This window comes from Amphibalanus amphitrite, unplaced genomic scaffold (genome assembly GCF_019059575.1).
Source record: "Amphibalanus amphitrite isolate SeventyFive unplaced genomic scaffold, NRLGWU_Aamphi_draft 000139F_arrow, whole genome shotgun sequence".
NCBI classification, from domain to species: Eukaryota; Metazoa; Arthropoda; class Thecostraca; order Balanomorpha; family Balanidae; genus Amphibalanus; species Amphibalanus amphitrite.
Genome location: NW_024881634.1, coordinates 511,027 through 536,067, shown reverse-complemented (window position 1 = coordinate 536,067; position 25,041 = coordinate 511,027). Strand labels below are relative to the sequence as shown.

At 53.3% G+C, this 25,041-nt stretch overlaps 2 protein-coding genes across 4 annotated transcripts; one reads left to right on the top strand and one right to left on the bottom strand.

Annotated features, from left to right (window-relative positions):
• Positions 1-711: 711 nt before the first annotated feature.
• Positions 712-5,927, top strand: LOC122382438. Its single transcript, XM_043367743.1, has 5 exons — positions 712-1,483; positions 2,114-2,285; positions 2,947-3,119; positions 3,901-4,057; positions 4,419-5,927. The coding sequence occupies exons 1-5, from the start codon at positions 944-946 to the stop codon at positions 4,628-4,630; spliced, it is 1,254 nt and encodes a 417-aa protein (XP_043223678.1). The 5' UTR covers positions 712-943; the 3' UTR covers positions 4,631-5,927.
• A 55-nt stretch (positions 5,928-5,982) lies between these two features.
• Positions 5,983-24,991, bottom strand: LOC122382437 (ATP-dependent RNA helicase A-like). 3 transcript variants are annotated; one of them, XM_043367742.1, is made up of 22 exons: positions 24,891-24,922; positions 23,203-23,309; positions 22,834-23,003; positions 22,435-22,532; positions 22,228-22,300; positions 21,845-21,984; positions 21,138-21,213; positions 20,792-20,873; positions 20,388-20,582; positions 19,801-19,965; positions 19,258-19,455; positions 17,590-17,803; positions 17,050-17,165; positions 14,545-14,668; positions 13,935-14,071; positions 13,534-13,735; positions 13,120-13,214; positions 12,326-12,658; positions 11,748-12,071; positions 7,638-7,901; positions 6,917-7,406; positions 5,983-6,503 (listed from the first exon to the last, which is right to left on the bottom strand). In XM_043367742.1, the coding sequence occupies exons 8-22, from the start codon at positions 20,855-20,857 to the stop codon at positions 6,349-6,351; spliced, it is 3,078 nt and encodes a 1,025-aa protein (XP_043223677.1). In that variant the 5' UTR covers positions 20,858-20,873; positions 21,138-21,213; positions 21,845-21,984; positions 22,228-22,300; positions 22,435-22,532; positions 22,834-23,003; positions 23,203-23,309; positions 24,891-24,922; the 3' UTR covers positions 5,983-6,348. The 3 variants fall into 3 exon arrangements, with proteins under 3 accessions (XP_043223677.1, XP_043223676.1, XP_043223675.1); XM_043367741.1 differs by lacking the exon at positions 21,138-21,213 and having other exon boundaries at positions 24,891-24,991; XM_043367740.1 differs by lacking the exons at positions 21,138-21,213; positions 24,891-24,922 and adding an exon at positions 24,798-24,861.
• Positions 24,992-25,041: the final 50 nt, after the last annotated feature.

The following is a 25,041-nucleotide window of genomic DNA, read 5'->3' as shown; positions in this document are numbered from 1 at the left end:
TTTCGGGGTATTTTGATGCCCTGATCTGAATTCGAATTTGCTATCCAGTTCAGGCATCGTCGGTTGTTTCTTGTAGTTCATTTTGGGTCAGGGTCAGGTCAGTGACGTCACACGCCTGACGTGACCCAATGCACAAATGACCATGCAGACTTCCGATGCTCCCAACGCATCATTTTTAGAGTTATGACATCGAAATACACACCAAACGATAGAGAATTAATCAAGGATCACGATAATGAAGGTTTAAAGTCGATATCTCTTACCGTTTTGCCGCAATCGGCGCGGAAATCTGAAAAAGTTAGATTTTTCCGAAAATTTGACCTTTGACCGGTCATAAGTAGGTCAAATGTTGACCTAGGACCAAAAAATATACCACCAATCGCGAGATCTCGTTGAGAGCAATCCGTTGGTCTTTTCCGCTAAGCTCTACGACGCTCCGTTTTCAAACGCCAGGGGGGGGGTCGCACCAACCCCCCCCCCTGCATGGGCGAAGGTGGCAAAACACCGTTTACGGGCGAGGGTTAACATTAGCCCTATGGGCGTTGCATGGAAAGAATGGGACCAAAAGTCGGCAGAGACCCCACCCCCTTAATTGAAGGTGTTCCGCCGCAGGCCGCTACTGATATAAATGCGACTAGTGTCATGGCTCGTGAGTCGTGCCGGAAGCCCGGCGGTCACCTTTTTGTCCTGCTCGGTAACCGACAGCTCGTTCACTGCGCTCGGTCAGCTGCCGCGGCGGCGTCCCGTTACTAGCGGCCCGCGCCGGCCGCCGGCCGCCCCAGGCGCCGTGCAAAGGAGGCACTGCGCGGAACGACCGGACCAGCGCGGCGTACCGACCCGGCAGCAGAAACGGTCCGGCCGCCGACCGGTGAAGGGTGTTACGCGGCAGTGCGGCGGGAAGGAGTGTGCATGTGGGACGAACGGTGACCGGTCGGGGTCAGCAATGACACCCCGGGAACGTTCCAGCCGTGCGATGGCTGTCGGGCGGCCGGCAGTGCGCGCGCGCTGTCCGGACCGACGGACGCTGTTAGTGTTGGTGTTACTGCTCGTCGGATACATGGCGTTGTTTTCTCGACAGGCGACCGACCCGACAGTCGCCACCGCCCCGAACCCCGAGTTCCTGGCACTGTTCGACCTGGAGCCGGCAGAGTGGCCGAGTGGTGGCCTGTCCGCGCCGGTGGACTCTCCGTGTGCGGCCGCCGCCCAGCTGGCTGAGCTCACCGGCGACCAGGGGCCGCGGCTCGACGGCTGTGACTGTGACCCCATCTGTGACGAGCACTGTGAGTGCGCCGGCCGCACCGAGGAGCAGTGTGTGACCGACAGGACGGCTGACTCGCGCGCCGGGCCCCGCTGCGCAGAGGCCGAGCACCACGGCCCCGGACAGAGGCTGGTGTCGTACTCGCTGTTCCAGGCGGACGGCGGTGGAGCGACAGCCGCTGCCGACAACCAGACGGACCGGGATGGCTGGGGATGGCTGCTCCAGGTGAGCACTACGCGGGGAGGGGTGTCTAAACCGACCGGAACGGGCGGAACGGCTGGGGAGGGATGGCTCCTCCAGGTCAGAATTACACCGGGGAGCTGAAGTTAGGCCGACTGGGACGGCTGGGGATGGCTCCTACAGGCTACAGGTCAGCACCACAGGGAAGCGATTACGCGGGTGAAAATGGCTCCTCTGAGTCCTCCAGGTCGCAATTACACGGGAAAGGGGTATACCTATTTATGGACGGACCGAGACAGCTAGGGATGACTCCAACAGGTCAGAATCACACCGGGGAGGGTTAGCTCCATATGCAGACCGACCGGGACGGAATGGCTGCTCCAGGTCAGCATTACCTACACCGGGGAGGGATAGTTAGACCGACTGGGACGGCTGGGGATGGCTCCTCCAGGTCAGTAACACCTTTTTTTATCAAATAACATGAATGTTTTCTGCGCTCAAAATCATATTCAGCAGACAATGGAGGTCAACGCAGCGGTGTGCATCCCGCTGCAAAGCGACTCAAGGTGTGGGTAACCTCTTCCCTCCCCTCATCCGTGCCAGGGCTATAAGTGTGACCCCTCCCGTCCTCCGTACAGATATCAGAAGTGTAACCCCTCCCCCTCTCCCGCACAGGGTTTGAAGAGGAACGCGGCGCTCTCGATCCTGCTGTACCGCGGCTGGAGGATCCGCGTGTACCACGACACGGCGCCCGGCAGCGCGCGTCGCGCCCGGCTCGCAGCCACAGCCTGTCAGTTCGACCACATCGACCTGTGCTTTGTCTCACCGGCGGATGGCGATAGTAAAGGTCAGTAGCGGCGCCGGCTGACCCCGCGTTCGATGCCTCTCGGACGACGAAGAGTCTACGTCGTCCGGCCAATCCCGTTCAAGGTCAGCGGGGGCTCGGCTGCGGTTATGGAACGTGATTGGCCGGACGACGTAGATTCTTCGTCGTCCAAAAGACATCGAACGCGGGGTGAGAGTCGACCGGGTCAGGAGTGTCTAACGGTAACCCCGTGACCACGACCTCGTGTTCAAGGTCAAGGTCAGCTGGAAAAGGAGCGGCCGGGTCACCATCACATGTGTTTACTGTTTACCTAGCAGTGACCCCGTGACTTCGTGAACAAAGCTCAACGGATCACAGCCGCCGTGGAGTTATGGCCGTTTGACGAGGTAGTGAGACCGGCTCATGCTACCGTGTGTTTGTTTAACGGTGTTACGGCCGATCAATCACCGTGAGGGTGCGGCCGGCTGACACGGGAGTGACATTGGCTGGGTCGCCGTCGGACAAGCCGTGGTCATACCCACTTGCGCGAGGTTACAATCGGTAGTAAAATATAATTAAGCCGTTCGTATGCGTTCGAGCATGTTGGAGTATCGTATACGTAAACGTGTTTAAGATAAGGATGGAGACTGCAGAGCTCATCAAACAGTTGCAGATAACAATTTTTCCGTGTCTCGGCCCTCAGGAGTATACCGCGGGGCGTTGTGGCGGTTCCTGCCGCTCTCCGACCCGCTGGTGGATACATTCGTCAGCCGGGACTTGGACTCTCGTATCTCCAACCGGGAGGCGGCCGCCGTGCACCAGTGGCTCGCTTCCAACCGAACCTTCCACATCATGAGGGACCACTGGGACCATTTGGTGAGTGAGACCACAGGCTTCCGGCGGCTCCGGCCAAGCGCCGGCATAAAGCCAGCGGAAAGCGACCCGATTGTTTTATCTCCGACAACGCCATTTCGTCACGCACATTTACCAGATTCAGGTTCGGTCTCACCTGATTGTTGTAGCCAGTGCTTTACAAGAGGAAAGTACAAGCGGTACGCATTTCAAGTTTCACTCTCCGTTAATGGTTTTGGGAAACTTCATGCATCCATTTGAAACTTTTGATGATGGCATCAGAGAACAGACATCATTCGATTGCGCCCTGAGTCTTAGAGAGTATTGAGAGTCTTGGACAATCATATAAGTCGACACATTTTAGCTAACGTCTCGACTCTCGTACTGACATCGAAGTCGGGCGAAAACAGTGGTCCCAAATGACAAATCCATTGATACAAAGCCAAACTGGGAAAGACGAGTGAGCTACCCGCTATATCCATGGCTCCTCGGCAGGAAGAAGTCCCTTTTGCCGTATCCAACCAAGTTACCTTCACTGAAGTAATAATGCCACCAACGCATAAAACGTAGAGAGGCTGTCTGATACAGAGAAGCATGGCGACAGGAGCCACCGATTCACGAATTTGGCAGTCCACATAAATGCCAAGCGGTTAGTGCATTTGGGTTACGCAGTGCGCATTGGAAATTGAATTCCCAGACCAACGTATTTAAGTCGTAGACGTACTATGACCAGCCGTGGACAGCGCTTCGAGCAGTGACCATCGACACTGTCCCGCTAACCCGCTACTGTCCCTCTAACTCACAGATCACCGTGCCGGGCGGCCTGTGGGGCGCGCGGCCCGCGCTGCGCCGCCAGCTGGCCGACAAGCTCGGCACCCAGCTCAACAAGTGGATGGCCCACCCGGGCCACAAGAACTGGGACCAGCGAGCGCTCCATTCGGTCGTCTGGTTTCACGCTGCAGGTCAGGGACAACTCGTGCAGTGTAACTGTCTGTCATGTCTGCGATGTCGGATATACCGTTCGTGTCCTAAATGGGTCTCGTCACGCCGTGTCCTGGCTGGAAAGCCACGGTGTCAGTCTGTGTGTAACCGTGACCATTCGCGATCGCACCGTGTCCTTCCGTGACTGTCCCCGCCGTCAGCACGTTCACTATGCGCATCCATCTCACAATGGTATTCGTGACCATGTCTTGCCCGTCCGTATCCATGCCGTACCAGTCCGTGTCCATGCCGTGACCGTACACACTGTCCGTGACCGTGTCGTGTCAGTCCGTGACCGTACCGTGACCACCCGTGACCATGCCCATCTCCGTGTGTCGCCAGTGGACTCTGTGCAGCACGACAGTTACACCTGCCAGCGCTTCCCGGGCTACACGGTTCCGTTCCCGACTCGGCGGCGTAACGACACGACCCAGTACCTGGGTCAGGTAATACGGCCTCCCGATGGGTCCGGCGCCCCCGCACCTGCCGAGAAACTGCTCAAATGTCCGCCCCAGTGCCGGCCGCGCGAGCATCAGGACTGGGAGTACTGCTGAGTGCTGAGTCAGAGCAAACTGCAGAGAGGGGCCGAGTCACTGAGATGCTGTCGAGTCATCGCGGGTACTGCCGGGATACTGAGACCGTGGAACTGTGGGTGTAGAACTGCCGTGACCGCAGACAGCGCCGCAGAGGGGCGAAGGCAAGTCGAGAGTGAATACGGGAGCAACTAATTTGCACGTCGAAGGTGGGGAGAGGAACAGCAGGCCAGGATGCACGGTGCGACGCTTCGAAGACACGCAAAATTGGTATATCGAGCTCAAACGAAGTGCAAGAAGCCACGAGAACGAGAAGAGAAGCATGTCGAATACGATACGAAAAACATGGTATCTAAAATTTTTAAATACTCAGGGACTGTGTACCTCAAGGGTAGAAACAGTATCCATGACTCGCTATTGTAAACGACCACGTAAAAGATATATTGCTTAAGCTACCCCTCCTCGGCATGTGCTTATTATTCCACCGTTCTTTATCATAAGCATTACAATCCCACGCCCTGCCTGAATTGTCAGTCCACAGAGGGACGCCACTGCCTTCCAATGTATCAATGACCTCTTTCGAAAATGGGACGACAAAACTCGCACATAAAAACCGGACGACGCAGAACCGTTATCCGACAGGGCCGGCTCGCAGCACGGCCGTCCGAGCCATGGGCCTCTATGATAATGATGCTCCAGGGATATCGGGTAGTGCGGAGTGCCTTATTCATATTCTAGGAAGCGGAGCGAATGGTCTTGCCTATAGTCTCGGATGGTCGGTACGAATGATAAAATCGTACACTGGGTGGCAGAAAGAAGTATCAGGCCAGTCCGGAGAACCAGCTGGGTGATCGGTCGTCATTGTTCTAAATTCAATGGTATATATTTTGCAACGACATATTTTTTTACCAATATTTTTTTTTTTTTACCAGGGTGCTGCAACCCATTTTCTTAATGTTTACTTTAGGAGGCTCAGTGCCAGGGATTCAGAGTGCAAAGTTGAATCGACATTGTCAAATGGCATTATCGCTAAAGTTTGTATAATCAAAAGCCAGCTTTGATAACAAATGGCACGCGAGAGCACGGTTGTGATGTTTTGATGATGACTCCGTTTGCCATTTCGCCAATTTTTTATGTTACTTCAAATCATTTCGTTACGCATGATTTCGTCCTACGTGTATTTCCCCCGACTCAGTGTACATACACTGAGTACCATACGGTCTGTACCAAGGTGTTTAGTGAAGCGATACAATGTCTGAACTCTGATGAGATGGTGTTTTCGTGCACAATAAAGGGTTAAATGTTCTTTCATTGGAAACTGTTCACATGTAGCGTCGCGAGGCAGGTGATAGGAATTAATCCTAAAACACTTGTTGGTTTGGTGACAATGAATGTATTCCCCCAAAAGCACTAAAATGACAAAAACAATACTAGGCACCCCACTATCTCACAAGCAGAAGGAAACCTGAATCATTTAACCCCAAGTTCATTTTTAGAATGAAACAAATTGGAAACAATTATAGTCGTGAAGGGCAGTGTCCATGAAAATCGGGCAAATCAAACCACTACATACACGTCCCGTGTAAGTAGACTGGGCGAAGCACAAGCGTCAACCGGCGATGTGATCCCACCGTGCTGCTTCAGAGATCAGCCGACGCGTCCCCAATGACCCGACAAACAGTCGCCGAACCACCGGCACTGGGCACAGACCGCCCGCCCACCTGGTGCCGACACTCCGCTTAGTACCCGCCTCCCATGCGCGGTCCGTAGCCGCCGCGCGGGCCCCCGAAGCCTCCGCGCGGGCCGCCGAAGCCTCGTGGGCCACCGCGCATGCGCGGTCGGTATCCGCCGTGGTGTCCGAACATGGAGTTGAAGGATCCGCCGCGGCCGCCGCCTAGGGAGTAAAGACAACCGGTCAGCGTCCACAGTTCCGTGGGTGGATCTTAACACCACTGACCCGCCAACACAACAGACTGTCAAAACTCACCTCAACCGTCACGACAACAGGAAATCATGGGGCCGCTAGCTATCATAGTTCATCGGTCATGGAGCTGAGTGTAACGAAAGTTAACTGTCTTGACTGATTTTTGGGGCATTCAACTACATACTCTTTAAGAAAAGGTTATACTTCGTAACGGAGCAGGCACTTGGTTTCATTCCGCCAGGCGATTTTATTTTCACCGCCATGTGTATTTATTTTCATAAGTTCCAGTTGACTAGCCGCCATGCCCGCTGTCGTGTCCCCACTATCCTACCATAACTACACCACAGTTCGGTCTGCAGTCGGCTCGGTCGGTCGCTGCTCACCTGCGAAGGGCGGTGGTCCGCGCGGCGGCGGCGGACCGTGGAACGGCCTCTTGTTGCCGTGACCGGGCGGCGGCGGCAGCGGGGCCATCCCGTATCGGGCGGCGTTCAGCTGGCACAGCTGGCGCACACACGCCACGATGGCCGCGTCGTTCTCGCTCGGCTGGCTCAGCGACTCGGGGTCGGTGCACGCGTGCACGAGCAGCTGCTCTAGGGCGGGCCGCAGCAGCACCACGCGCGCCGCCAGCTCGGCCGGCATGGCCAGGTTGAGCCAGCCGTCCAGGCGCACCACCTCCTTGATGACCTCAACGCGCCGCGAGGCGAAGAGCAGCAGGTGCAGCGGCGTCACCATCGTCATCTGCTTGCAGCTGACGGCGCGCGTCCGGATCTTCTCGCCGAACACGAAGAACGGCGAGGGGAACGTCACCTCGAACTTGTTGCAGTTGACGGAGGACTTGTGCACCAGCGCCATCTTCGACTCCATCGTCAGCACCTGGACGGAGAGGGTCATTTTCAGGTCACTTGATGCATAGTTCACGGGCTAACGGCGCCTGGGAATACAATTAAGGCACTGCAATGCAAACCCGAGCCCGCATCTCACGCAGGCACCTGGCACAGATTACTTTCAAAATAATCGGTGCTGCCAAAAACCAAAGCATCAGTAACCAACCAGGCATATCAATTACTGCCTGACTGCCTCGCCGGCCGATCCGCAAGCACGCACCTTGCGCTTCTCCTTGTGGTAGCAGACGTTGGGGTAGGTGCCAGCCGCCAGGAGCGCAGCCAGCGTGTCCAGACCGGTGTCGGGCCCGTTGAAGTCCATCGGCACAGGCTGCAGGCACTGCTCGGGGAATCCGGCCGACACCAGCAGCTGCTTTAGCTGGTTCTTGGCCTCGGACATCACGCGCAACGTGGGCATCGACAGCATCTGGTTGTCGCAGAACTGGATCTCGGCCTGCTCGCCGCCCTCGCGGGCGTTCTCCCACGCCTGGAGGACAGGCGGATGAGGTGATAGTCAGTTCATAGATTCAGAACAATGAGCGGGAAGCTGTACAGATCTGACTTCCGACACAGGGGAAGCTGCACATTATCAGACACTCGGACCTAGTACGATGAAATGGGTAATAGACGCTACAAAGCACTGCAAAATCGAAAAAAAAACAATCGAAAACGAGCAACGGAATGCAAAATGACCTATGATCGACACCACGCATCAATGACTAATGAGCCAGCCTAGATCTTCTGAGCATAGAAAGATTACTGCACCAACCAGATCAGTAGGCGGAACTATGGTCAAGCGTGCCCATTTTTGGGAACGCATTTTCGTTCCCATGTTTGGGAACGATAAACCCAAATATGGGAACGCCATGTAGGCATTGTTTAAAACAAGAAGAAGAACCGTGAAATGACGTCCAAAAAATATAAAACGATCGTGAACCGCCTGATATTTGTCTCAATATTGTTGGGAAAGAGTTTGATATTGTAAGGCCAATCGTAGCTTCAAATCGTTCCTCTATTTCTAAAGCAGTCCACCGCCCGGGCCGCGTGCCCAAATTTGGGAACGCTCTCGTACACTGGCGCTGCAAGCGTTCCTTATTATAGGAACGGCGTACCCAAAATTGGGAACGATTTCACCGACGCCTTTCACGGGCTCTTTTCATTAACAAGCATCACGTCCAACGCCGCAGGTTATTGTTAACGCAACAATCATAAGATGACTTTCCGGCAAGACCGCCGCATGTTTCGCCGGGTCTTCTGCGCTCTTATCCCGTCGATCCCGCAGCGGGCACGCCCCCCTCTGCAGGATTACGTAATTCACAACGCTCAGCGATGTTCAACAAGGTCTTCTATGCCTATATACACCGTCCGCGCCGAGGGTGGAGGCATGTAAAACACCTGTCTGTTTAACACTGATAGTTGACGAGCACAAGTAAGTATCCAAAAATGGGAACGCTGAAATGTTTCACTCTCAAAACACCTAGTCCCAATATAAATCTACTTTTTTCCTTTCTTAATGAGTGTAAGTGGCAAAAAGCCTGGTAGGATGGGCACGAGAAATGATCAAAATCAGCATAAGAATTATAAATAAGCCACACAGGGCGACCTGCATAAAAGAAATTCCCCCAAAACGATCGTGCTTAAAAATACCGAAGGCAAAAACCACGCTCATGACGCTCCTTAAAAGCAACGCTAAACAGCTAGCATCCAAATAAAATATGTCTTTCAGGGTTGATAAAATACAGCTGAATAATTTTCAACCACTTAAACTGAGTTTACAACAGTAGTTGGGTAAATTCACTCACGTTCCACGCGGTCGTCCGCCCCGACACCAAAAGTCAACAATATTACCTCGGGACCGTCCGCGTCTTCGCTTGCATTTGTCAGCATCTGGTGTCGATAGTATGAAAGTTCATAACCAGGCGAAAATTATTATACTTTACCTCAAACTAAAAAATGCTTCATTTTCCTTAAAATTGCACGTTAAATGTCGTATAACCCATATTTCCACCATTCTGTCATTTTTAAAAAATCATTAAAAATGTCATTCCACGGTCAATTTCCTTGTTCCACGGTCAGATTAAAGATAACTTTATGGAGATTTAGTAGATACTTAAATCAGCGTGCACTTTTTTGAGACGTGATGCGAGTTTTAGTGGGCGAACGGCCGAAAAATTGCCTTCCGTTCTCATAAATGGGAACGCCCGTTCCCATATTTGGGAACTCCGTTCCCAAAAATGGGAACGTTCCTATATTTGGGTACTCATGACCATAGTTCCGCCTACTGAGATGATTTCACCAGTGACCAGGGGCCGTATTCACGTAGATCTTTTTCGTAAGAATTTTCTTACGCACGACCTACTTCTTACGAAAATTTGGTATTCACGTCGACAGCAAAAATATTTTAGGAATAAAAAAATTGTCGTAGACAGTTTGCGATTCACGTCGACCTTTTCTTAAGAATTCTCGTAAGAATTTCGTAAGTGCGATTCACGTCGTGTCATCTTAAGAATTTCTTAAGTTTTTCGTAAGAACATAATGTTAACGGTATGGTGGAGTTACGAATACTCACCGAGCTGTCGTAAACTGATGCAACGATAAATCAGTGAAGTAGGCTAAGACGAAAATGACGAATTATTTTAAGAATTGACACTTACGGTTGTCTGGACTAAGAATGGCTGTTATTATTGAGCTAAATTATTACCAGCGAGCGAGCGAAGCGAAGTCTTTTCAATAAGACGGGAAAATAGTGTCATAAGTACGGTAAGGGCCAAGGGGCACAATAAAAGTAGCGTAAGGGCCCCTCAGGGCACTCCACTGGGTTCGCGGGGGCCTTTCGGGCCTGAGACCTTGCCGCTAGGGCCCTCTGGGCTCTCTTCATTGGTTATAAAAGGGCCCTTAGGGCCTGAGGCTCTGCCACTGGGCCCCTCGGCGCCCTCTCCATTGGGTTCGCAGGGGCCCTTCGTAATTTTAAGGTAGTTAAGCAAATAACTACGTCATGAAATTAAGAAAATGTTGGGCCCCTTCGCTCACATGGGCCCCTTTCGGTCTGATTGCCCCTCCCCCCCTGAGGAAAATCCTGGCTACGCGCCTGGCCCTGTCAGGCGTTCAGGGGCCCCTTGGGGTCCTTAATATGCTCAGAGAGTTTTCCTGTAGATCAGAGGACCCGTCACGCGCGCTCAGGGGCCTCTTCATGCACTTAGAGGGCCCTGTCGTGTACTCAGAGAGCCTTTCTGTGGCTTAGAGGGCCCCGTGAAGCGATCAGGGGCCCCTCCATGCGCTCAGGGGGCCCTGTCGTGTATTCAGGGGGTTTTTCTGTTGCTTAGAGTGCCCTCGTCAAGTTATCAGGGGCCCCGTCAAGCGAAGTTAATCTGCCACTGGGGCCCCTCTGGGCCCTTTCCATTGGTTATAGAAGGGCCATTTGGGCCTGAGACCCTGCCACTGGGCCCCTCGGGGCCCTCCATTGAGTTCGCAGGAGCCCTTCAAGCCTGAGACCTTGCCGATAGGGCCCCTCTGGCCCTCTTCATTGGTTATAAAAGGGCCCTTCGGGCCTAAAGTTTTGCCACTGGGCCCCTCGGGGCCCCTTTCCATTGTGTTCGCAGGGGCCCTTCGCACCTGAGACCCTGCCACTGGCCCTTTGGGGCCCTCTCCATTGTCTTCGCAGGGGCCCTTCGGACCTGAGACCCTGCCACTGGCCCCTCGGGGCCATTGGCTTCGTGGGCCTATCTAGCAGGGACCCATGGACTGCTTGCCCCTCAGTTCTAACATTTTTTTTTCATTTTTTAATCTTTTTTTAAATTTATTTGGGCCCCCTCCAAAAAAAAATAGTGGATGAAATCCGATGACTTTTTGGATTTTGAGGGGGTTCACCTTGGGCCCCTGTAAGTTTGGCCCCCTCCTGGAGGAAATCCTGGCTACGCCCCTGGGTCTCACTCTCGCGCTGGCTCGTTTGTGGCCCCAAAAGGCGTCTTACTGGTTCCAATAAAATGAAATGCAAAAATGTATGAATAGCTGTGTACATCCTTACAAGGAGGATCCCTAAATCTCAATGATTAAAGCAAAGGTCATTGCACCAAATACTTCTTAAGAATTTCGTAGGATATTCCTACGAATTTTGACGTGAATACCGATTTTCGTAGATATCCAGACATTTCGTAAGAAAAAACTTAAGAAGTGTCGACGTGAATACCAAATTATACTTACGAACGAAAATTGACTTACGAAGTCGACGTGAATACGGCCCCTGGTCGTTGGAGTAGCAAACCGCACAGCAGCTCCCCACTCTCAGGTCACCACGGCAATGCCCTCCTCTCCTCTCCCCGGCCGGCGCGCTCACCTGAAACGCGTTCAGCGTGGCCAGGTGGTCGGAGCACCTGTTGCCGGCGAACCGGCGCTGCTGATAGGTGACGCGCCGCTGCTCTGAGCCCAGTGCCGACAGAAACACGTCGCCGCCGTCCGACTGAGCGGCCACCGTGCACGCGGCGTCGGCCAGACCGAAACAGGAGGCCAGCACCAGCATCCGGCCCAGGCGGGGCTCGACCGGCAGGCGCGCCAGCAGCCGTCCCAGCGGCGTCAGCTCGTTCTGGGAGTCCAGACAGCGCATGTCGCGCAGCAGAAACTCGGCCTCGATGACGGCGTCGATCGGCGGCGCTTGCACCGCCTGGTAACAGAGACACATACTGGTTTAGGGGACTAATGGGCTGCAGGGGTTAACAGTCGGCACTTATACAAACGCACCACCAAGCAGTCAACGGGCCAGACGCCGCTTGGACCCACACATGTGATAAAACTCAAAGGTGCTTTGATCCTAGACATTCACCGATATTTATAACATGAAACGTAATTAGCACCCAAGGCATTACACCAGACTGTCTACCCCTTCCATCGCTCCACTCCTCTGATCGCGGTGCGTACCTTGGAGAGGAAGTCACCGACACCTCCCAGCCGGAGCAGTTTGATGGAGAGCGCCACCTCGTGCAGTGGCGTTCGGAACATCTCCGGCGTAACGTGCTCCTCGAGCTGCTCAAACCGGGCGCGGCTGCAGAGGTGGAAGCAGTATCCGGGCCGCACGCGGCCGGCGCGGCCCCGCCGCTGCTCCAGGTTCGTGCGGGACGCCCACACCGTGGCGTAGTTGGTCATGTTGTTGTGCGAGGTGAACATCTTCATCTTGGCCTTGCTGGAGTCAATGACGAACACCACGTCGTTGATGGTGATGGATGTCTCGGCGATGTTGGTCGACAGGATGATCTGAGGAGAGAGTGGGAGGGGGTAGAGCCATTTCAGGAATGTTAGAACAGCACTTTCGTATGAATAGGACGGTCGAACGAGCAGTGTTCCTCAGCATACAAAAGGAGATCAGGCAAACGTGTTTCCTTCTGGCACATATCGTCGTGAATAGGTCTAAAAGTTATGTTTAGCGAACGCGCCATGTATCCGAATCAGAGGCGAGTGCATACCATCAACATTCATTCAGTTGAAACGGCCGTTAGCACCATGCGTACGTAACTATAACACCGCAATGCCACGCTGCCGCCAGCCTGGGCGGAGCATGGCAATGTCAATATCTCACGGCTTCACGGAGCTGCTTTATCGCTTCTGCTAAAGACAGAACAATGCTTGGGACACGTAGGCTGTGTGTCACATGCATGCTAGAATGTTAAAAGTTTCGACACCATCCCCGAGCGCGGAGCTGCCGGCGGCTGCTGTACCTTAGTCACGTGCTCCGGCACGGGGTCGAACACTCGCCGCTGGTCCTCCCGCGGCAGCTGGGAGTGCAGAGGCAGCACCAGGTAGTCGGGACCACCTGTGGCAGTCCGGTGACACCGGTCAGGACTAAGGGTAACACCATCAAGACAAGATCAAAACAAGGTGAAGAGGTCGCAAAGTAGGACGAGGAGCAGACACGTAGAAATCCGATCACCCGTTACATATCACTATCGCCCTACACTATGCCTCTCCCCAGCCTCCCAACAGTTTAACAGTGCCTACCCGATGGGACTTTGCAGCTGAAGACGCCCCTTACCCTACCTTCCCATGGTAACACCACTACCCATACCCAAGGTGGGTCTCCGTTGAACATACCCCTCCTCACTCCTCTGCTTTCCCGCAGCACCACCACCTACCGAATGTGGAGCTCTGCTGCAGGTGTCTGAGCAGGGCGAATATCAGATTCCAGCCGGGCAGGAAGACAAGCACGGCGCCCGGTGTGCCCGTGTCCTTGCAGTAGCGCAGGATCGCCTCGATCAGCTCGAAGCTGGTCTCCCTCTCGGAGAGCTGACTCATTGCCGCCTGGGTGGCCGGCGAGTACTGGCGAGGGTCGACCACCTGCGGGCGGAGCGAAGGTCAGCGGTCAGGCAGGCAATCAGCGAGTTCGGCTCAGACAACAGTAGGGGGAAAGCCACGGTAAAACAGCTACGTGCAATAGTCAAACACCTGACAGTGAGTGAGCCCAATCACAATCCGTCCAAGCCGCACGCCGTCCGTGCCTTGTTGAGGTTCTTGGAGGCGGGTCCAGGGTCCGTACCTTGTTGAGGTTCTTGGAGGCGGGTCCGTCGTCTCCGTCCGCCAGTCCGCCGTCATCGTCATCATCCCTCTTCCGTTTTCTGGTGTCGGGCACCGGCACGAACTTGCACAGCTCCACGCAGTCCTCCAGGAAATACTCTGTCACGGGAGAGAGCACAGATACTCAGCAACACTGTAACTCAGAGACAATGCGACACTCAAACATTGACGCACTACAGCGACAAGCACTGAAATGGTTCATTGAACTCCATAGCATAAACTAAGAAAACAAATCACAACATAATCAGCATACATGGTCAATCATCTGAAGTGTTTGCACATTGAGTAAAAATTTGAATATAGTCCGATACTCTGGCCTTTTCATAGACCATCGGATGGCACATGTTTCAGGCCAATAATGCCATACATATTTACACTGGTAACGGCGTTGGCGGTGAGCTTCGGATCTCTGACAGGTTGTGCTATGAAGGTGGGAGGGGGGGGGGGGGGGAGTAGGGGAAACTGAGCTCTGAGGGTAGTGGGGTCTGACTTCTGACGGGTGGCCTCGATGGATGGGTGGTTTGAATTCTAACTTTCGATAGGGCATTATCCTAATTGAAGTGCGCTCTGACCTTTGACGGGGTAGGTGCGTCCGGACACCTCGATGACCGGACAGCCGCCGAAGTAGTCGGTGAACAGGGTGGTGTCGATGGTGGCCGACATCAGGATCAGACGCAGGTCCGGGTACTGACGAATCTGCAAACAGTGAACAGATACAGTTTCAGGATCAGACGCGGGTCCGGGCACTGACGGATCTGCAGACACTGAAGTCACAGCGTCAGGTCCGGGAGCGCAAGCAATTGAGATACTGCCATGATCAGAGTAGTGACATGACCGGTGGCAGAGCGGCGATATAAACGGCAGCCATAGCACTGGTATTTGAAGCATGTTGTTAAAGGTAGTGTGCCAGCTTTCCTGGACCGTATGGAGTTAATGGCCCAGATAAGGAGAACCGGATTTTTAGAACTTATCCATACCTTCAAAACTCATGGAAACGTCTTAAATTCTTCAAATTTTGAGTAACCCAGTGCGAAATTCGCCCCGACGGGTTGTCGGTCGTACCCCAACCACATTTCACACCACTATGAACAATAAATGCACACACTGAAATCGCTATTACCGATATGCTCATCCAATCAAGTTTCGATAAACCCGTTCATCATCATCTCCTGCGGTTTCGAACACGCCTGTTAGGTGGTGCGGTAGACCGCGCCCAAAGCCAGGGCCCCGGTAACGTGAGGTAGCCGAGTCGGGGCAGCGTGCGCTGACCCAAGCCGGGGCCGCGCGTCCTCCCGGTGTCATGTGATAGCCCGGGGCTGCCCGCGGGGATGCGGTAGACCGCGCCCAAAGCTGCGGCCCCGGCTTGGGTCAGCGCACGCTGCCCCGACTCGGCTACCTCACGTTACCGGGGCCCTGGCTTTGGGCGCGGCTTCTGCTCATACTTTGTGGTGCGGTGGTGGTGCGTCGGGCCGCGCGCTCTGACTTCGGCCAAGAAAAATGCGTCAGCTGATCATTGTCATTTCTGCCACTTGCGTGTGGTGAAATGGGGTCATAACTTAACCCTCGCCCGCACATGCCATTTTCCCATCCTAGAACGCACATGGGGGGGGGGGGGGGGTGGTTGCCACCCCCCCCCCCCGCGCCGTTTCGTTCCTGTTGGAGATAGAGCTTAGCGGTAAAGACCAAAAAGATTCTTTGGGAAGAGACGAATCCAATGATACCCAGTTTTACCTTCTCAGGTCAGTCATTGACCTTCCAGGTCAGGTCAAACTAAAAAATGTTGCTGTTTTAGGTCACCGTTGGATATCAAGCGCGCTGCTTGTCATATACCGATGACGATGCCGTTTTCTGGTGCCAAGCCAGCTAGAACCTCTTTGTCACACTACCCGACCAGGTTTTTGCTGCTGAGGTCATCTCAGGTCAAGTTAGGTCAAGGTCAATAATATGTGTTTGTATGTCTGTGTGTGTCTGTGTGTATACTGATGTGTGCACCGATTGTTTATGTGTCCATATTACATGAAATCATGATCTGAGAAGCTTTTACCAAAAATGTAGTCAAAAAATTTCAAAAAAGTAAATTCAGCTTGCCTAAAACGCAATTATCTTAGATGACCTAGGTTGACCTTGACCCTGACCTTGACCTCTGTACATCGTCGAACAACATGTTTCATGATAGGTGGGAGGTAGGATTGGCATAAAAGGCCGAAATCAAGGTGTTAAAAGCTCACAAGGCCCATAGCCAACGCAAGATGTTGAGAATTGGCCATTTGGGTCATGACATGACCTGAAAAACAAGGTCATATCTCCGAAACCAAAAACCACAGAAACTTGAAATTTTCAGTGGACATCAAGAAAGGATAGAGGAGCAGCTATACGAAAAATCAGCCTTCTAGCTTTAAAAATGTTGAGTGCAGAGCAGAAAGACTACCTGGGGGGGGGGGGGGGGGTGGCAACCACCCCCCCCCCCCCCCATGTGCGGGCGAGGGTTAAGAGACGGCTTTTTCATATCAATTATTTTACATAAAATTATATTTCAAACCATAAATAATGTTCGACAGCCAAATAAAAGAAACAATACCAATACAGGCTTACAGTTTAAGGCTCGACATTGTGTTGTCTACGATTAGACAGCTGATAACTCATTCCCGTACGTCGTAACTCTATAATGACCTTTGCTTATTGTCACATGTGCGCCGCATTCGCGATTGTTGCCGACGCCTGTTTGCAGGTCAGCCCACTACAGTTGTTATACATATCGAAAAACCGATAAACTTTTAGGCGAAAAAAGCACTATTTTAGGCCCTTTTTTGATTTTTTTGCGATATTAGGTAAAAACAGAAGCTTCTTATCCTAGGAAAAATAAAATGGGAAATCTTTGGAAGGTGGCACACTACCTTTAAATCAGGCAGGAGACAGTCAGAAATGCGGCTATTGTTGGTACAAAAAGTGAAGTTAAATAGGGCAGGGCTGCCAATTACATGGCGTGACATTCAGGTTGCTGCTGTTCAGAGGCGTGCACGCTCCGTAAGGGCGGGGGGGGGGGGGCTGGCAGACAGCGGAGAGCACCCGACACTGACCATATCTCGCAGCACGACCAGGATGAAGTCCGAGTTGATGTCCCGCTCGTGAATCTCGTCCACGATGACGTGGGAGATGCCGCGCAGGCCCGCCTCCAGCTTACGGAGCAGCACGCCTGGCAGACAGCGGAGCAGTCAGTCAGGCAGTGGGAGGAACAATCAGAAGGACGGGGGAGTCGGCCGGAGGACTGATAGGGATGGGAGGGGAGGGTAGACAAGGCAGTCATACGACGCACTGGTACGAAAGAAAAGAAGTGGACAAGCCGATTCAGACAGGTGACCTATCGTGGGTCCACACATTCCCGCATACTCGTAATGATGACATTATTGACACACGACCAGCATGGTGGTGCCTGATAAACAAAAAACCTCAATATTGTATATTTACAGCCCAATCGTGATCATTGGCTGACATGCCACTGCATTTTTCCGATAAACATCCACAATGCACATATCTAAACATAGCCTAGCCACCACCCACAAATCCACACCAATATTAACCACCGGTAGCCTGCCACCATCCCCTCCCTCCAGACTGACCGACGGTGCAGAACAGTATGGAGCCGTAGGGCCGCGGCAGAGCCGACTCGAAGCGCACGCTGTAGCCCACCGCCTGTCCCAGCGGCTGGTTACGTTCCTGACAGATGCGGTCGGCCACAGAGACGGCCGAGATGCGCCGCGGCTGGGTGACGACAATGTTGCAGTGGCCTCCCTGGCCCGACTGGATGTGCTCGTCCAGGATGTACTGGCACACCTGAGACGGGAGAGAACGGTAGACGGTCACTGGCGGAAGGATGGGTCAACGGCGGACAGGGAACAGGTCGCTGTATGGACTGGCAAACCCACGCCAGAGCCTGCGAGATTGTCATTCTACCGCCTCCGAAGTGTCGCTTATGGGCGGTTCCCACATGGACCGGTAGATGTCGGGCCGGACGGTAACGGACGAAAACGTACAAGATCGGGAGCCATCGGGAGAAAGCGGAGGCGCAGTCAGCTGATTATGTCCGATCTCTGACGGTGGATATGGGAACCGGTGGTTTGCGGCGTTTCCACGGGCCGGTTTGTGTTCGATCCCGGTGACGATATCGCCCCGTCAGCTCGTGGGGCAAAAGTTGAACACTGTTGAACTTTTTGTCCGTTTTCGTACGTTGACAGTTCAGAAGAAAGGCGATCTGAGCGCGCGGATATACATTTTCCCTACATCAACATAGTGAGAAGACCAGGTCGTTGCACCTTTGTTTCATTTGTGGGAAGAATTGCATATTCATTATTATGTATGATTATGTATCTGAATGCAACTATGTAGATATTGAGGCTGCTATCTGTTCCAACCATGGGCGAAAGGGTTTCTTTTCCTTTGAAAGTGAAAGGAAAGAAAAGAGTTGAAAGGAAAGTGAAAAATGAAATAATAATAAAAATATAATACAATGCAACAGCTGAAATGATGAAAATTCGCACTTTCTTGTCGTAAATTCGCTGCGTGCCTTTCCCAGACGTACATACCACAGGCACGTGTCAACCAGCCTGTCTTTACTTACCATTTATAATATAGATTGTGACACTCTTGATAACACTGTTCAATCCACGCACAACCCCCAAACCCGCGCGCCCACGCTCTCTCTCTCGCTCTACCCGCGATAATCTCCCTCCCCTCTCTCCCGCCGGCGACGCTGGCCCCGCGCGTACAGTCTCTGACACCGCAATCTGCCGACCGCAGACGCCGCGCGTACGGTCTCCGTCACGGCGCGCAGTACTACAGTACGCTTACGATGTTTCCCCATATCTCACGATGTCTCCCTGTGTTACCATATTCGGATCGGTGCTACCAACTCTAGGCTGTGTTCAACTTCTGGGCAGAATACGCCAAACCAACGATTTCTTCCGTTTTCTCACCGTCCCATCTCTACCGGTCTATGTGGGAACCGCGCATTACAGTTTGCACAGCCTACTTATCCGCCTCCTGAATATCGCTGGCAGTTTCTAAAAACCCGACATTTTTCACAATATCAAATTAACCCCTCCGCCCTCCAGCCTGCAACCACCTGTCCCGCGCCCACCGACCAACAGCAAAAATTCCTCCCTTCACGCCAGCTATCCATCCGAACCGCTCTCTCCCCACCCCAGTAGCCACCAGATTACTGTCCCTCATCCCTCGTCTCAACTGTCTACCCATTCGATTTTCATCTCATCCAGCCCCTCCGTCCTCACCTGCGTGGTCTTTCCGCAGCCGGTGGCGCCTCGGATCACCACCACCGGGTTGTTGTTGATGGTGTGCAGGATGTGCTCCCTGGTCTCGAACACGGGCAGCTTCTGACGCTCCTCCACCATCTTCTGTAGCTGCGTGTCCTCCTTCAGCTGGTCCTGGTAGCTGCGACACAGGTCCTCCGAGATGGCGTCCAGCGTGGCCTGCCGAGGGATGGCGAGTGATAAGTGATGAAGATGGAACGAACAAACATTCATCAGTCCTTACACAAGGTATCCAGCAGTACAACAGACAGAAACAGCTAATATCACTCCCTCGTCTGAGACCTAGGTATCAGAGCCGCATCACTATAGTAGCACAGGAAAAGTTTTTTATTCATTTTTTCGCCGTGTTTTATTCACTTGCTTTTATGACTTTGTATTAAGTCTTGATCATAAAAGTCATGTTACGGAGATCATACGAAATAAATAAATGAATGAATGAATGAATGAAAAAGCAGCCGTTCAAGCCCCTTTCCACCAGTCGCCGCCTCCCAGCCCCCTACTTACCGTGGCCAGGGGCCCCTCGTCGATGTTACATGCCGTCCAGGGGTTCCAGTTGGGCTGCGGGGGTGACCAGGAGACGACCCCGGCCGGCTGCGGGTGGGCGGCCGCCGTGAACTCGGCCAGGCGAGTGTCGGTGACGAGAGAGACCGGCTCGTCGGTGGTGGACTCCTGACGGCGGGGGCGGGGGGGGGGGGGTCCAGTGACACTCCTGCTTGAGGTTGGTGTGACCGTCCAGATGGGAATGTTGGGTGGACGTGGGTGGATAGGGCACGTGCAGCAGTGGGACATCATATAGCCTCCTAAAGAGATTACAATACGTGATATTCAAGTCACCAAGACAAGGGGATCGCTAATTAAGTCCAAATTCAGCCTGTGCTAGACTACTACCAATCCAGAGTAGAACAGGCGAACCGAAGCCGCAGCAAATTTTACTACGAAGTGTTCTAAAGGAGTTTTTTTTAAAGAAAATAAAGCATCTGTTTGAAACGGTGGTCAATGAATTCATGTCTGATCCCCTGTCTCGTCGTCCTGACGGAATGTTCGACTGTAATTGTCGGACGATGGGCCGCAGACCACAATACGCCACTGACCAGTTTGGAGGGCGGCTTCAGTCCGAGTTTGTCCAGCAGCTTGTCCAGCTGGTCGCTGAGCTCTGGCGACACGGCCACAGGGTAGGCCGGCATCTCCTCGGAGCGTTCCTTCTTCAGGGTGCCCGAGAACGGCTCGATGACACCCAGGTGGAACAGCTGACGCACCAGAGACAGCGCGCACGCCTTGGACGCCGCCTGACGGATGGAGGGGGAGGGAGGGGGGGGGGGGGGGTCACAGGGTGAAGGGGACAGCGAGGGGGCTGAACGAAGGGGACGGGCATGATAGTGGTCGGGTTGAAGTACTTGTTGCTTAAAGTGGTTACATAAAACATAACACATAGCACGGATAAAAATGAACAAGACTAAGCGATCAGCGTCGTCGAAAGAAGGGACGGATGCAGCACCTGTTTGTTGGATCCCTGCTCGCGGGCGTGGATGTTTCGTCCCAGCTCTCGCACGTAGAAGCCCATCTCAGCCACAAAGCTCCTGGAAAAGCAATGGATTCATATAACACCGCCTTCAATGCAGTCAAAGGGCACGAAGAAAAATCAAATGAACAGGCGCTTCAAGGAAAAGACGAAAGTTACTTATGCTTCCTAAAGTAAGCAAAAGGGGAAAAAGGGCGATAAGCATTGGCTAAAACAGACCAATGATCACCAAAAAACAATTAGAGCCGTAGCACAGCCTCGCTCAGAAGGTGGTCAGGGTCCAAAGAGGATTGATCAGCAGGCACCGATCCAATCAACTCACCGTCAGCGCTCGATGCCAGGGACGGGGGCGCGTCGCCCGGGAGGCGGCCGTCCGTCCGGTCAGGTCGGTCACAGGTCTGTAACGGCGCCGCGCGGGCCCGGTCAGCGGAGCCGGCCGCGGGCCGCGCGCGGCGCCTCCAGCGTAGCCGGTCGGCGGCCGACGGCGGCGGCCGGTCCCAGCCACCGCCGCCGGCCGCCGCCGCGGGGAGAGCAGAGAGCGGAGATGGAGACCGGACGGACGGCCGCTCCGTGACGGGCTACTGAGAGACCGGCGCGGCCGGGTGGTGACCGGTGCGATCACCACCCGGCACACTGAACACACAGGGTCCGGCGAGAGAGCCGTCCGCTCGGCTCGGGCGCCGGCGCACATACTGACCAGTCGCCGGCTGGGACACGTGCCACCACAGGCATGATGTCCAGCAGGATCGAGTACACAACAAAAACCACTACCGATACTGGAACTGAGCATAAATAGTCTTCTTCGCTCTCTTCTCTTCCTTCTTATATGAAAACATGCGCAAAATAGAAACAATTGGATTGACGGAAACGGCATGGAACGGAAAAAATAGCAAAACGGCAAAAATTGCAACGAAACAATGCATCTTATCTCCGCGAACTTTACCACATATTGATTATAACAGAAAGGAAATAAGCACCACTGATGGGATAGCGTGCATTTGCGCCAGTCTAAGTGCGGGGAGCACATACCTGTTGTGATCAGGCCCCACTTGCGAGTACTTGTAGTCGGCTTGAAGCCGGCTGCTCTGCAGAAACTGGTGCAGCTTGGACTTGGCATTCTCCATACTCCAGTTGCCGTGGATGCTGGCGTTGATGTCCACATCCTCTTGCTGAGCAGCGTGTGACAGCGGGAGAAGAGTCAGCAGAAGCGTTTATTGAGGCATAACAATCATACTGTACACACGATTGACTGTCGAAAAAAGTGGCGGCCAATACGAGGTTACCGTGCGTCAATGCTTGTAAACTAAACTGAGTTCAGTGCAAAACGTGACTGCACTATGCATTACAAACTGCTAATGATAAGTTTCAAAAAGAAGACCTGCACAGACATGTGGAGAAGGAAACAGACATACCCCTTCCACTTCCTTCTCGCTCATGGCGGCGATCTTGTCCAGGTAGGTGGAGTCCGGAGCAGAATTGATGGGCCTGGAATCAAACATCCAATTACAATGCTTTTCAAAGAAGGGAGATTACTCAGCTCGGTGAATTATTTCACTAACAGCTCGGGCATCCTCCGCACCGGCGGACGCATCCACGACACGCCAGTCTGGCCCACTCACTTGTACACGTTGCCCTGCTCGTGCAGCTGCGGCACGGGTTGCATCGGCGGCGCGGCATACCCGCCAGCCTGGGAGTTGTTCGAGGCCTGTCCGCCGCCCTGCCAGAGGAGCGTGCGTCAGCGGGACTGCCGGGACACTGTGCTCTCCGGGAGCCGGCACAGGGGTCCGAGTTCCGGTGGGCCACAGCACCCGGTGAGCAACAGTGAACCAAACGGTGGTGAATCAGAAAAAGAATTACCGGTCCGCCAAACCATGATATAGTCAGCTTCTGACAAGAACACAGTGCAGTAGATGATTACCCAATGCATGATAATCTTACAATAAAAAGTAATGTCGACTGAAATTCTAGAGGTAAGCATATATCAAATTAATAATAGTGACACAAAGCCAAACCCTTACCTCTCCTGGTACATCAGATGGCTTGATCTCGCCCTTGCGGACGAGGTACTGAATGAAATCCTTGGCGGCATTGGTCTGGGCGTCCTTTTTGTTGGTGGAGTTGCCAACGGCCGTGTAGGGGTAGCCGCTGACCCTCAGTTCGCAGAGAAAACGCTGCCTGTGCGACGGGCCTGTCCAGAGGCCAGTCAGCGCAGGGCACAGGGGTCACACGGGGAAACAGCATGTGGAACTCACGAGCCTCCCTCCACTCTAGATATATCACAACTGGACATCGATGTATTAGACACATAAAAGCACACATGCTTGCTACCTAGCGATTTACGACTATTTGGATGCACTTAAGCATAAATATTAATTAGGCATACCTACCTGAATTTCTCAAAGAGTAGTCCGGGGCCAGTTTCTTCTTTCCTAGATGGCTATAGAGGAATTCCTTGCTGTTATTTGTTTCTGCCATTACTGAATACTTGCTTCACCTGAAACATTTTATGGACATGTGTGGGTCACATGAGTAGAAGCAACACATTTTTTCTTATTATAACGAATGCTAGTAATGTAAAATGTTTTTTTCAATTTGCACATTACAGGGCCAGATTCAAAATTGTACTTAAAGCAATGTTCAACACAACCATCAAATGCGTCGACCCCTATGGCGCTACCACGCATACTAAGGATGAATGGGAGGTGAATAGGAGTAGATGCCAATGGCTTCAGCATAATCAGTGTTGTAACAGGTGCTGGCTGGTGTCCGAGTCACCAGCGTTATACGCGTTGTACCCTGCGCCGTTGTACAGAGTCGCCAGTGACTCCGTGACAGATGGCCTTGATTCTGTGTGCCAGGTCGTGTCCGAGCGCCGATCGCGGCACAAATTGTGATAGGACACGCATCGCGCTCAAAAAACTGCACCCGACCGACCATTCCTCGTTCTCCTGTCAGAAGGCTGGTCAGTAGACTGAAGTAATGCGGGCGCGGCTCCCTTGGCATTGTGCGGTCGTGCTCGCCGTGCCCTGCGCATCCATTCCTCACCAGATGAGGTCGGTCATAAAGGGTGGGGAGATGTAGTAATATCTGGCTGTGGGTTTGTATTTCTGTTGGTGTTGGCGGTCCACAGCACTTCACAGCTGGTATCTTCAGCCCCAGTGGCCCGCCCTCATCTGGTGCACCGAAACGGCATCCTCTCGGTCCTCTCCGGGGATAGGGAGCGGCGGCGTGCTCCCGAGGAGTGGCTTGAATAGTGATTCTGAGCAGTTGTCGCGCTCTGCGCCGCACCATGCGATGCGAGGCCGCACAGTGAACCGCCCTGGTCAGCGAGTGGGCGTTTGAGGGCAGGGCGGACGTCTGTTTTGCCAGGTCATCCGCGCTCTCATTCCCCTCGATATTGCAGTGGGCAGGAACCCACTGCGGTATTGCTTAGGTAACGGCGCTTGACGATGTTCAACCAGGTCTTCTTTACCTATCTCCACGCTGAGGGTTGAGGCCTCACCTGGGCGGCCACTTCTCCGCTGACTGCTGAGTTCGAGCGGCTCACCAGTTCGAGCACGCGACGACCGGGGCGTGGCCGTCTCGTCCCGAAACCTCTCCAGAGACGCCCGCAGGGCAAATAAGCTGCTAGATTGACCAGCGTACCGCATAAATTTGGTGATCGTATTTCGCCAAAAAATTATGTGACCGCCCTGTGCCGAAAAATTCGTCCGCCGCCATGCTCTGAATTCGGTGCATGCGAAGTTACGCCAGACGTGCGCTGAAATTTTCGGCGCAATCCCGCACTACGCCAGACATATTCGGCATAACGCGTATTTTTTCCAGTCTGGAGCTGACCTAGGATGATCATATTGATATGTGACCAATAATACAAAAACAGCGTTCATTAAGGATAAAACGGTAGTTCGACTACCCCAGGTTCAGCGCTAGTAGCAAACAAAATAGGTACATAAAAATTGTTTTGACCCAACAACAAACACACGTTGTTGTTTATTGTTGTTTTGGGTTAGGGCGTGTAGCAGCTTGGACCAAGGGGCTTGGACAACAAATACAACACACTTCTTCTCCAACTTACTTGTACTTGTACTTGTTGGGTTAGGGCGCATAGCCTCGTTGGGCCCCCAAGCGTCCGTAAAAATCTTGCAGCGCGCCGCTTCTGTCAAAAGAAAAGTTACCGGCCTGCAAGACCACAAACATCAAGTAACTGCTTTTGATGACGTCATAAG